This window comes from Pyrus communis, chromosome 5 (assembly GCF_963583255.1).
Source record: "Pyrus communis chromosome 5, drPyrComm1.1, whole genome shotgun sequence".
NCBI classification, from domain to species: Eukaryota; Viridiplantae; Streptophyta; class Magnoliopsida; order Rosales; family Rosaceae; genus Pyrus; species Pyrus communis.
This window is the reverse complement of record NC_084807.1, coordinates 186,131-198,259: the sequence shown is the minus strand read 5'-3', so window position 1 is coordinate 198,259 and position 12,129 is coordinate 186,131. Positions and strand designations below refer to the sequence as shown.

The 12,129-nt window shown below is 33.9% G+C and overlaps 1 protein-coding gene across 1 annotated transcript; it reads left to right on the top strand.

Annotated features, from left to right (window-relative positions):
• Window positions 1–3,719: 3,719 nt before the first annotated feature.
• LOC137733481 (protein SOSEKI 1) lies at window positions 3,720–8,491 on the top strand. Its single transcript, XM_068472629.1, has 6 exons — window positions 3,720–3,861; window positions 3,972–4,041; window positions 4,193–4,305; window positions 4,749–5,463; window positions 5,593–5,703; window positions 8,291–8,491. Exons 1-6 carry the CDS (start codon window positions 3,720–3,722, stop codon window positions 8,430–8,432), a joined length of 1,293 nt encoding a protein of 430 aa, XP_068328730.1. The 3' UTR covers window positions 8,433–8,491.
• The last annotated feature ends 3,638 nt before the right edge of the window (window positions 8,492–12,129 follow it).

The following is a 12,129-nucleotide window of genomic DNA, read 5'->3' as shown; positions in this document are numbered from 1 at the left end:
GAATATATCTCAAGTTTAATCGTCGCGCGTCGAGATCAAGAAGCATCAACAATAAGAACGCACGAAATTAGTGCCCTAGGTGTATACACCTCGGACGTAGGGTAGGGAGAGTTGGTTATATGTAGAGTTTCCCCATAGCTAGGTATCTGCCTGTACAATGATGAACCAAACATAGAGGGAGAGATTCATGAGAATGCTAATGAGGAAGAAAATCTCCTAGGCATTTCGGCTAGAATGGGACGGTCTAACCCGCCCCTCTTGACCTTTATTTATGGTGGTCGACGTCGTGTTAGAGGGTAGATGCGTTAAGTTGGAGCCCATGTCCTCATTTAATCAGCATGATTTATGAAAATGAAGGCCCTATGTCTACCAGAGCAATCTATCATATGTAAGAAAAATAATAATAATATATAGAATGGAACTTGAGGTAATTAAGCAATTTTTCATATTAATGGTTAATGGGTGATGTTTTCCCGCCAAATTGATTATTAGACATATAATTGCATATCTAAATATAAGTAGGAATTAATTTAATTTCATATTTTTTTTAAATGTCATATGAACTTAACACTATTATCAATTTTTCATATGAATTAAAATTTTAAACAATTTATCATATTAACATTTTGAAATTATTAATTTGTCATATACCATTATACCTTTAATAAGTTGTGTGTCTTGCACAAAACTTGTGTTTAAGTACATTTAGGACATTTTAACTATCCTAAAAAGTTGTGTTCGATGAAACAAAAATATAGGGTCTCTACAAAATAAAAAATGAATATTATTATATAATAGAATAATATTTTTTATTCTAAATAAAAATGAAACTTAATATAATGACATGATATAATTTTGATCGAGTTTCTCTCCAATAGTATGGTCCCCAAAACACATATCACATGCTCTTGAAATATAGTTGTCCTCTATAACAATGGTAAATATCAAACTTACATTATTTTTACAAAGTTATTGCTCATCGCAAACAATGAACTGAAAATGAGGTCAAATGTCCAAAATAACCCTAAACACAAGTCATGTGCAAGTGTTTTGGATGGCAAACTTAAGGCTTAAATGTTAAAATGTCCCTTTGTTTTAGTCGTTGAGTCAATTTAGTTCATGTGTTTTTAATTTGGCCAATTTGATCATTGTGTTTATCTCCGTTAGCCATTAAGGACATTTCCATCTAATTTTTTGTAAATTTTTTTTTTTATAAATTATTATAAACTTATTTGTAAAATTATAATTTATTTGATTTAAAATATTTAAAATGAAATAAAAATTAAAATTAAAAGAAAAATTATTCTCTTCTCCTCCTCCCTACCATTACGCCTTCTCTTTTCTATGTCACAATCTTAATCATTTTTCAGATATGAAGTTTTATTTCTCATTGATTTTCATTTTTCTGTAAAGAGAAAGGGTAATTATTTCTCGTGTGATTTTTCTTATGAATTTTTTAAAAGAGATTGAATGAAATGTCCTTAATTGCCTAACAGAGACAAATACGTGGACTAAGTTAGCCAAATCAAAAGCACGGGGACTAAATTGACCATATGTGTGACATCCCACATCGCTCAGGGGAGTGATCCTCAAATGTATATTCCCATCCCTACCTAGCACAAGGCCTTTTGGGAGCTCACTGGCTTCGGGTTTCGTAGGAACTCCGAAGTTAAGCGAGAAGGGGGCTAGAGCAATCCCATGATGGGTGACCCACTTGGAAGTTGCTCGTGAGTTCCCAAAAACAAAACCGTGAGGGAATGGTAAGCCCAAAGCGGACAATATCGTGCTACGGTGGTGGAGCGGGTCCGGGAAGTGATCCACCCCGGGCCGGGATGTGACAATTGGTATCAGAGCCTAACCCTGGTCGTGTGTGCCAACGAGGACGTCGGGCCCCTAAGGGGGGTGGATTGTGACATCCCACATCGCCCAGGGGAGTGATCCTCAAATGTATATTCCCATCCCTACCTAGCACAAGGCCTTTTGGGAGCTCACTGGCTTCGGGTTTTGTAGGAACTCCGAAGTTAAGCGAGAAGGGGGCTAGAGCAATCCCATGATGGGTGACCCACTGGGAAGTTGCTCGTGAGTTCCCAAAAGGCCTTGTGCTAGGTAGGGATGTGAATATACATTTGAGGATCACTCCCCTGGGCGATGTGGGATGTCACAATATGACTATAAAACAGAGACTATTTTGACATTTAAGCCAAAACTTAATGGTGTTAGAATGAGATGAAAAATTAATGATTTAGGAAAGTTGATATGACAAAACGCTTAAAATTTTAGTTCATATGAAACTTTATAAAAATGTGTATAACTTCATGACATTTCAAGAATTTTCCCCTTAATCAATGTTGGTGACTCATGTCACTTTATAAAGATAATATTTACTATGCTACATTGGCAAACAAATAAAAACTTACAGTTTTATTTGGGTCCGGTTTCTCACCAGATATTCATTTCTTAATTAATCTGCCTAAATTTTCAACTATCTAAGGGCTCACAAAAATTTTGAGTTTATTCAAGGGGAAGTGTTATTGGCACTCCAAAAATCTTATTATACACTCCTTAAAAAAGTATTTTTCTTTCCAAATATAGAAAGATTGAAGTGTAAAATAAAATTCTTTGAATGCTAATAACAATTCTCTATTCAAGACGTGATTTACAAAAATGTCATGGTTCACCCGAACCAAATGGTTTAATAGTCTTTAACACGTGACGAAATCTTTGTAAGACACATAAGGGAATCCTCATTCCTCACTTGTACATCATTAAACCTGACAATATAGGTATTAATAATACTATATTTGTATAAGAGATGAGAATATTTCAGACACTATGCATTTCTTATAAATTATATAAGGTATATAAATCACACTGATTGGATCCGAGGTGATGCCATATATAGAGAAACAAGAGAAAGAAGAGGTGAATCTAATTAAATGAACAAGTGAGGGTCTTTCATTCCGGAAAGGATATTGATGAAGTATGTTGGTCAAAAGGTGCGTAACAACTGTTTTTGGTAAATCTCGGGGATATCTGATGAAGCTCGGGCGCACATACCTACCTGCGACCAAATCTTATGCTCATCTTCCTTATATCCTGCACTGTATAATAATATTATACTGAGCTAAATACTATATATCAACTCTCTCTCTCTCTCCCCCCACCCACTCCCCCTCCCCCCCCCCCCCCCCCAAAAAAAAACGTACCAGTCTACCAGAGGGGAAAAAGATGCACAAATTAATATAAAAAACTGGGTAATCTCGACAACCGATGATTCCTTTTCCTTTCTGCGAGAAAGTTCAGTTTTTTCTTTTTTTCTTTTTTCAAATAAATAAATTTTTTATATATTTTTATAGATATATAGCAACATGCATGCTAGGCCTGCATTACAATATATCTTTAATCTATTATAAATTGCCAAATATATAAATATAGGGATCGAACAAATATATGAAGATGAAAGCAAACTTGTCTTTTTCGGGTTTTTTGTGGCGCAGGCCGGCAGAAAGACAAAGATCTCCATTGGGTTTCCTGAGACAACTAGCTATTATGATATGTTATTTTAATTTTGAAAAGAAGAGAGGTGTCTTGTTCTGTTTCTAGTTTTGTTCGTGTATTTAATGTACTTTGGTATTAATGTACTAATTTGTTGGTATTGGCAGCGCACAACTAAGGAGTAGTATTAGAAGAAAAAAAAAGAAGAGTAGTAGTAAATACCAATGGAAGCCAAAGCTGCATCATCAGGAGGTGAAGTAAGGCGACTTCACGTTATCTACTTCCTCAGTCGTCGAATGGGTCGCGTTGATCATCCCCATCTCATTCGGGTCAACCATTTTACTCGCAACGGCGTCTATCTGCGAGGTAGGTAGCCTTCCTTCCTTGAGATCTCTGTATCGTATTTAACGAGAATCATATGCTTGTTGATTAGTTAATCAACTAATGATGATGGTTCCTATTATTTGATTTAAAAGATGTTAAGAGGTGGCTTGCGGATTTACGAGGAAAGGACATGCCGGAGGGCTTCGCTTGGTCTTACAAGAGGTATGATTGATCGATTGATCTTAATAGAGTACTGGAGACGTACTTTTCCAATATCATTCTAATGAATTAGGCCAATAGCTAGCAAGTTGGCATGTACGATTTCGATTTCATTTTCATTTTCATGTGGATGGAACGACATGCGCGAATGCAGGAGGTACAAGACGGGTTATGTTTGGCAAGACTTGCTGGACGAAGACCTCATCACACCAATATCCGACAATGAATACGTCCTCAAAGGATCCGAGATCACCTCTTCCCCTTTTGGTATATATCATCATTTATTTTACACACAACGTCAAATCTTTAATATATATATATATATATATATATATATATATATATATATATATATAAGGAATTGTATTAGCATTTCAAAAATCTCATTTGACACTTTAAATTTTTTATAATTAGAAAAAAAAAATACACTTGTAAAAAATGTATAATGAGATTTTTGGAATGCTAATAACAGTTATATATATATATATATATATATATAACCAATTTGATTGATTGATTGAATGTGCTTATCTATAGAAATAGATGGTAAATGTCAATTCATATATATTTATGCTTGGGAGTCCTTTCTGGCCAAGTTAATTATATGTTTTAAGTCCCTTAGGTTAATTTCAATTAATTTCGCATATTCATATTTGGAATCCTTTCTGGCCACCTTAATTTTGTTGACCATTGTATTTTGTATGCAACAGATTCTCCTCCGAAAACATTTGCCGAAAATAGAAGTTGCCTGTTTAAAGATGAGGTTGAGCCACCCAATTCAAAACAAGAGGCCTCCTTTCAATTGCACCAACAAATTTATCCAAAGAATAATATAGATATCCAAACAAAAGTTTCCTCTGAAATGAGCCAAGAATCACAGAGGTCTACTTTGACCGATGGATTCGATGATGTGAATGCCATCAAACTGAAACCCAAAGGAGAACGACAAGAACACAACCACTCAGCAGCTGGCAGGGACAAGTTAGAAAGCTCTTATTTTTATTCCAACTTTTTATTGAAGAGGAAAAAGAAGATTATTAACAAGGACAAAGACGCCAGAGAATTGGCTTCTTCTACAACTCCGTCTTCTTTTTCTTCCTCTGCTTCTTCTTTTTCTTCGTCTTCACATTCACTGTCTCAGCAGACGCCATTGGCAAATGGTACTACTAAGAGACATTCAAGTGCATCTTCCAACATGTTCCGCAATTTGATTACTTGTGGTGCTGTCGACACAAATGACGCTGTTGTGGTCATGTTGAATCGAGCCAATAAAACTTCCAACAAGTCTACCAGCAGCCAAGACAGTATCAAGGCTGATCATCGTATTTCAAAAGGAGATCACAAGTCTGAAGGTAGATCAACCGGAGTTTTTGGGACTTGCCGGAATCCACAGGAGCTGCCGCAGCAACCCCACACTGCCAGTAGGTAAGTATGAATCAATGTAATGATTAAATTCAATTCATGAGAAAAGTCTTTATTAAAACTGACAAAAGACTACTAATATATATATGTATTTGGCTTTGGCTTTGCTTGTGTTTGGATTTGATGCTGCAGGAAAAGCTATGATGGACAGAAAGATGCGACCAAGCAGCAAAAAGAGGGCGACTTCAGTGGCCAAAAAGCGGCTACTGCTGCTTACAGGCCCGTCGGTCGCCCGCATTGCTCGTAAGTGACTATCCCTACTCCCTTCCTCCCTCCCCTGGTTGCATTGCATACATTGATAATTTGATGGGCAAGGCTTATGTATTAGTTGATTAATGATAACTCTTACTTCCTCTACTCTGCCAAATCCAACTGAAGTCCAGTTTTAAATTAGGTTAGGTAATGGCTTACCGGCTCGTATTACACTAAATAACAATCAAACCACATCAGCACAAGGCCTGCAGTGTTTTTCTTCCAATCAAGTACCAACTAACTGGTAATCTCTCAGGTCAAATTAAGATTCAGTCTCATTGGCTTATATCAAACCAACCAACACTACTGCACTTGAAAATAAAGGGTTTGCAGTAAATTTCAAAAGGTTTTTTTTAGTCAAAATAATCTCTAAGATTTGCATAACTTCTCACTTTGATTCTTAAGATTTAAAATCAAGACAAGTGGTTCCTGAAATTATTCATCATCAATCATTTTGGTCATTCCATGAATAATTATGTTAAATAAGGATTAAAATAATTAACTCTCAATTTAATAAACAATAGGCCAAAATGATTTTTTTTAAAAGGGTATTTTTGTCATTTTATTCTTATTTAATGGAGATTTTTCGCGGAATGATCAAAATGATCGATAGTGGACAAACTCAGGGACCAATTCTATCGATTTCAAATCGCCCAGACCAAAATGAGGATTTAGGCAAATCTCAAAGACTATTTTAACTAAAAAGTTATTTCAGAATTATCTACAATTTCACACTCTCAAATACAACTTCAATGTTTTATTCTTACGTATTTATAAGAATAAAACAAAGAAATAAATCAAAACAATCATTAACCCACAATGACAAAGGAAAACCTATTTGATTAAAAAAAAAAAAGAAAAAAAAAGGGGAAAACCTATCTTAATATAATAATATAAAATCTGTAATAAAATCCACCTCAAAATAAATTCCCTAATTAAAACAAATTTCTAAAATACTTACCATTTAAGCTTCCATACGTGGGACCACGCATTAAGTGAGCCACACTTGTAGTTTCCTGATATGCTGAAACTAACTGTAGTCGTTTTGAAAGCTCAACCAATCATAATCCATTAAAACTAACGTCTCTTTTTACGTGCCTAGTTGGAACTAACGATATATTTTTGAAAACATAACTAGAACTGGCGCCTCATTTTGGAAGTCCGAATCACCAAATCTCTTTATCCCTTAAAATATATATACATATATATATATATATATATATATTTTTTTTTTAATTTTTTTTTCCCTTCTTTTTTCTTTCCAGTGTAAGGGTAGACATCATCCATAAATGGCCAATGTTTGTCCAAACCAAGCATCATCTTCGAATTAAATTTAGAAAAGTTATAATATACTAAGGGAATTGTTATTGGTATTCCAAAAATTTCATTCTACACTCCAAACTTTCTATTTTTGGAAAGAAAAATACACTTATGAAGAATATAGAATGTGATTTTTGAAGTACCAATAACACTTCTTGTATAAAAATAAACATAAAACAATAAAACCCTCATGATAGGAAACGGATCCTACCATGACCAAAAAACACTATTTTTCCTTCTCTCTTTTCTCCAAGGCAGCGACAATTGACGTACGACAAAATTGGGGCGGATTTCTACGAGGAAAAGTAATGAAAAAAGAGTGTTTTAAAGTCTGTATTAAATTGTGAACCTTTCAAGTTCTGTAGGATTAACGTCATTTTAATTTTGTTTTAATTTCTCTAAACCTTTTAGTTGTCCTAAAGTGTTGTCTTAGTTGTAACCCATTTCAATCATATTTCAATCAATTCTCAATTAATTGCAAGTAACCTTTTACCACATAGTGGTGGAAAGAAGTTAAACTCTTGCATGACGGTGTGAGTTAGACCATTGTCAGTGGCTAATCTAATATTTAATCTAACAAAATTTATCGTTTAACAAAAAAATAAAAAAAATATCAATTGATCAAAATTATCTTTGGAATTTCTATCAAACTGATGGATTCCAATAACTTTGGTGCTTCAAGTATTTACAGTTATAATCCTTACTACCTTCGTGTTGTGTCAACAATAATTCCTCTTCCTTTTAATTGTTTTCCTCCTTTTTATTCATGGCAGCGTAAACATTTTCTCTCTTTCATTCAATCTTCTTTCATCTTCTTCTAACAATTGTAGGCAATCATTACCCTCAGGTTCATGGCCAATAGGTGAACAAAAAAAAATTAGCTTTGTTGACCCACATGGAAGCGTTAACAGTGAATTCAACCAAGGATGAAACTCTGTTCTAATAACAAGTTGAAAGTAAAGGGTTTGCACAAAGACAAAAAAACTAATGTTAATATAATAATATAAAATCCCCAATCAAATCTACCTCAAAAATCCCTAATTAAGTGTTTGTTGATAATTAAGAATTATGCTCTCAAGTTACCCTCAATATACCAAATCATATTAGTATAAGAAGCATGTGGCCATAAGTTTACAAACTCTCCCAAAACAGTGAATGTGGTCAATGTTGGCATTCATAAAACTTGGTGACCAAGAGAACATTTATGTGGAAAATCTAAACAAGCGACTAAAATTCGAAAGACTTGATGTTAATGCAGGCAGTGCAGGAAGCTGTTTAAGCCAGAAAAATTGCACTCACACATGAAATCGTGCAGAGGAGTGAAAGCTGAAACGAAGATACCTGAAATGGGATCAAGAACTTCAAACTCAGAAGAATCAGCTTCAGCTTTCTTGACCTGACCAGCTGAATATGCCCAGTAATGACTGATCATCAAATATACTCTTGCCTGCACTCTGTAGTCAGGATGAAAGGCAGGAGCCAATTTTCGTCTCTTTTCTTCCTTTTCCTTCTTTCTTTACCCTTATGTAAATATAAAAGGCATAGTGCATTGCATTGACTGATTTAAAAAAAGAAAGAAATATTCTAGTTGCATTGCATTGTTCTATTTCCAAATTTGTTGACAATTCGTCCACCTTTAGAAAACAAATGAGAATTGTACTGTATTTTACGTACACCATCACAGGACAAAGGGACAGACTTAGACCTGATATTCGTGTCGTGTTTTCTGCGTTCATATCATTTTCGTGTCATACCCGATATCTTAATGGGTCGTGTTGTATAACACCCATTAAAATAAATAGGTAAAATGACCCAATCCGAAATCGACCCAATAATATTAACAGGTAATATGACTTGATTCGTTACCCGTTAAGGAAAATATATTTTAAACCAATAAATAATCAAATGAAAAACATAATACTAAATAAGTATATACATACCAAATAGTTACATCCAAAACATAAAGTCGGATTTTCTTTTAAGTATGTTTTGGCTTACCTAAATTGATCAAATGGTAAAATTAGAAAATATTGGAATAGAGAAGGGGTTTTTTTCGTCCAAAAAAGTTCTAATAATATAAGTGAAATAGAATCCAATGATACAGATTTACTCTCATTTATCTTACGGTTGTTATTTAAGTAAAGTCTTTAATGATTTTTTAATTAATGTAGAAGTGTAAAAAATATAGAAATAAAATATATAAACGCTCGTAATGACAAACTTTACAACTTTCATGAAGAGCTTAACTTCGAAATTCGCCACTATAATCATATAAATCATAGATCAAAATTTAACCGTTGATTGTTGTTTACATTTACACTTCATTGTTCTCATCAAATTTTGTTTTTTCAGATTTTCTTTTTTGAAAACATGATCTATTAAAGGATGTAGGAAGATGAATGGTTTGGATCATTGATATTATATTTAGAGTTTTACGGTTAGTGAAAATATTGCTTGATGTTTATAAAGTTTCTACAAACTATATGACATTGATTCACATTTCAGTTAACCATAAATATAAAAACATGATATCAAAGATTTGAACCTTTCATCTTCTTACATTTGCCAGATGATCATGTTTTAAAAAAAAGAAAATTAAAAAAATGAAATTCAGTAAGAAGAATAAAGCATAAATGATAATTGACGGTTAAATATAAATTTAAGGTTTATGGATTATAGTGTTGGATTTCGAAGCTGATCCCTTCATGAAAGTTGTAAAGCTTGTCACTATGAGTGATTGTATATTTATTTTTTTTACGTTTTTTAGACTTCTACAATAATTATTATTAATTTTGCCCTCAAATAAAAAACATTATTCATGAGGGTTTGAAGGATTTTAAAAATCTAAACGATAATGTAAGTGTTACCATTATCTACTTGCGGAGGAATAATGATGAATCATGAGTGTTTATATATTCTTTCACATTTTTCATACTTGTTTGTATGTCTTTTTAGTTCTTGTCTATACAAATATTATACTAGTTTATTTTAATTTTGGACAACATGTTAAGTAAAATTTATCCTAGTAATGATAATAAGGAACTCTCATAATAAAAATAAATAATGATTATAACTTTTTTTTTTATTTTTTTATTTTTTTTAACTTATATAGAATAAGGGAAGTGTTATTGGCATTCCAAAAATCTCATTCAACACTCCTCACAAGTGTATTTTTCTTTCCAAATATAGAAAGTTTGGAGTGTAGAATGAGATTTTTGAAGTACCAATAACAATTCCCTAGAATAATAATACAAAACCGTATATTTAATATAGAATATATTGTATATATTAATATGGCTATTGTATTTTATAATAAATCTTTTAGTAATTAAACTTTAAAATTATCAAAATAATTTTTTTCTTAACGGGTCGAAACGGGTTACCGACGTGTTACCCGCATGTATACCCGTTAAGAACCCGTTCTTAACGGATCATCCGGTAATGACTCGATTAGTTATCGTGTTGATCCGAAACTCATTATTTTCATGTCGTGTCACTGTGTCCTGTCAGAAACTGTCGGGTAAGACTGACCCAAAACATGCATGCGTGTGTATGTTTTAGTAACTACTACGGCTACGGTGAACTTACTCTCCAATGGACTAAGAAATTTCAAAGGATTATGTTTCATCCCTTTGCACAGCGCAACGACTCCACAGCAAGCCACACCGAGCAAGCATGAAATTAATTGAACAAAACTGTAGTCTAATCTGATACCATATTCCCAGTGTAATATATAGATTTCAATTACACACTTGAACAACAGAAGAAATGCCCAATTGCAGTCTGATACTTTGTGGCTGTCAGCTTCCTTGAATTAGTACGAGACTAAGAGGTAAAGATGAGATTGTCAAAAAGGAAACAGAGAAACACAATGCGTAATGGTAAAAGAGAAGGTATTTGGAGATGAAGGTGACAGTTCTGTTCCTGCTAGTGGCATATATCTAATTACTTGATACAACGGAGTCAATATGTTCAAGTACAAACTCATAGAGCTGCTTCTGCAGGCTCTTTATTCTCTTATCTACGTAAATCCTTCCCTTCATTAAGTCATCCAACCATAAATTCACCCTTTTGAGTTGCCCTAGCAAACGTGCAATCTCAGGGATTCCTTCCTCTTTGTTCAATCTGAACCCCACATTTAGTGAATCCTCCAAAGTATTTCAGAAACCACTCACAACAAACAAAAAGTAGCTTTTCTGCCAACCTTGCTGTCTTTTTTAATCTGTTTTCTTTGGGGTACTGGTCCCTTTCACTGCTCATTTTCTTCAAAGCTCGTGGACGATTTAGTTTGGTTTGGGGTGTACTATTATCTAGATTAGATTCCGCTGGAGCATTCTCTACTACAGCATAATGATACTTCTCACCATTTGGAATTCCACCATTTCATTGTGCTCTGAACAAACTGAATTTCAAAATATTAGCCCCTAAGGCGGCTTCCACCCATGAAGTGGCATTCGTGCTAGTGGAAGTATTATACACATGTGACACCCAAGCCTGTCGGCCCTTTAAACTGCTTGATTTAACATCAGGGTGGCTTGTGTTGAACAAGGAATCAACAACCATGGCTGCTCCCTCCATGTTCTGGTCGAGGTTCAAAAATTTCTCCGTCAGTGGTCCTGCAGAAACTTTGTGAGAGGACTCTGAGTTCTGCAAACATGCTGGAAAACAGAAACTTAGTCATCATTTCTTCGCATGATAGATAAAGAAATAAAATAAAAAAGAATTTAGAATATGTAAGGAAGCCAACTATAATCTAGATGAACTTCTCTGTTCCATTATACAGTTGCTAACTTACGACATATAGAGGGGGAAAAATAACATTAAGCTCAACATTTTTTCTGAAGACAATTGTACAGCAGCAGAAATCTCAATAACTGCATGTAAAGGTGGAGTTTTTTGTTGTACTTGTAAACCACTGCAGCAGCATCGTAACTGTCTCACTCAAAACTGTCTACATTCTAAACCAACAAAATAGATCTAACCCAACCCAAATTATATGTAGTTTATTTAATAATGCAATCATCTTCCAAGAATAAGGACCAAATATGTGATCGGTTCCATCCTGCATGTCTCTATATTTCTATTGAACAGAATAAT

Coding starts and splice junctions, on each gene's coding strand:
- LOC137733481 (XM_068472629.1), top strand. CDS start 3,720: ATGGAAGCCAAAGCTGCATCATCAGGAGGTGAAGTAAGGCGACTTCAC. Junction 4,042..4,192: donor TTCGCTTGGTCTTACAAGAG/GTATGATTGATC, acceptor GCGCGAATGCAG/GAGGTACAAGACGGGTTATG. Junction 5,464..5,592: donor CAACCCCACACTGCCAGTAG/GTAAGTATGAAT, acceptor TTGATGCTGCAG/GAAAAGCTATGATGGACAGA.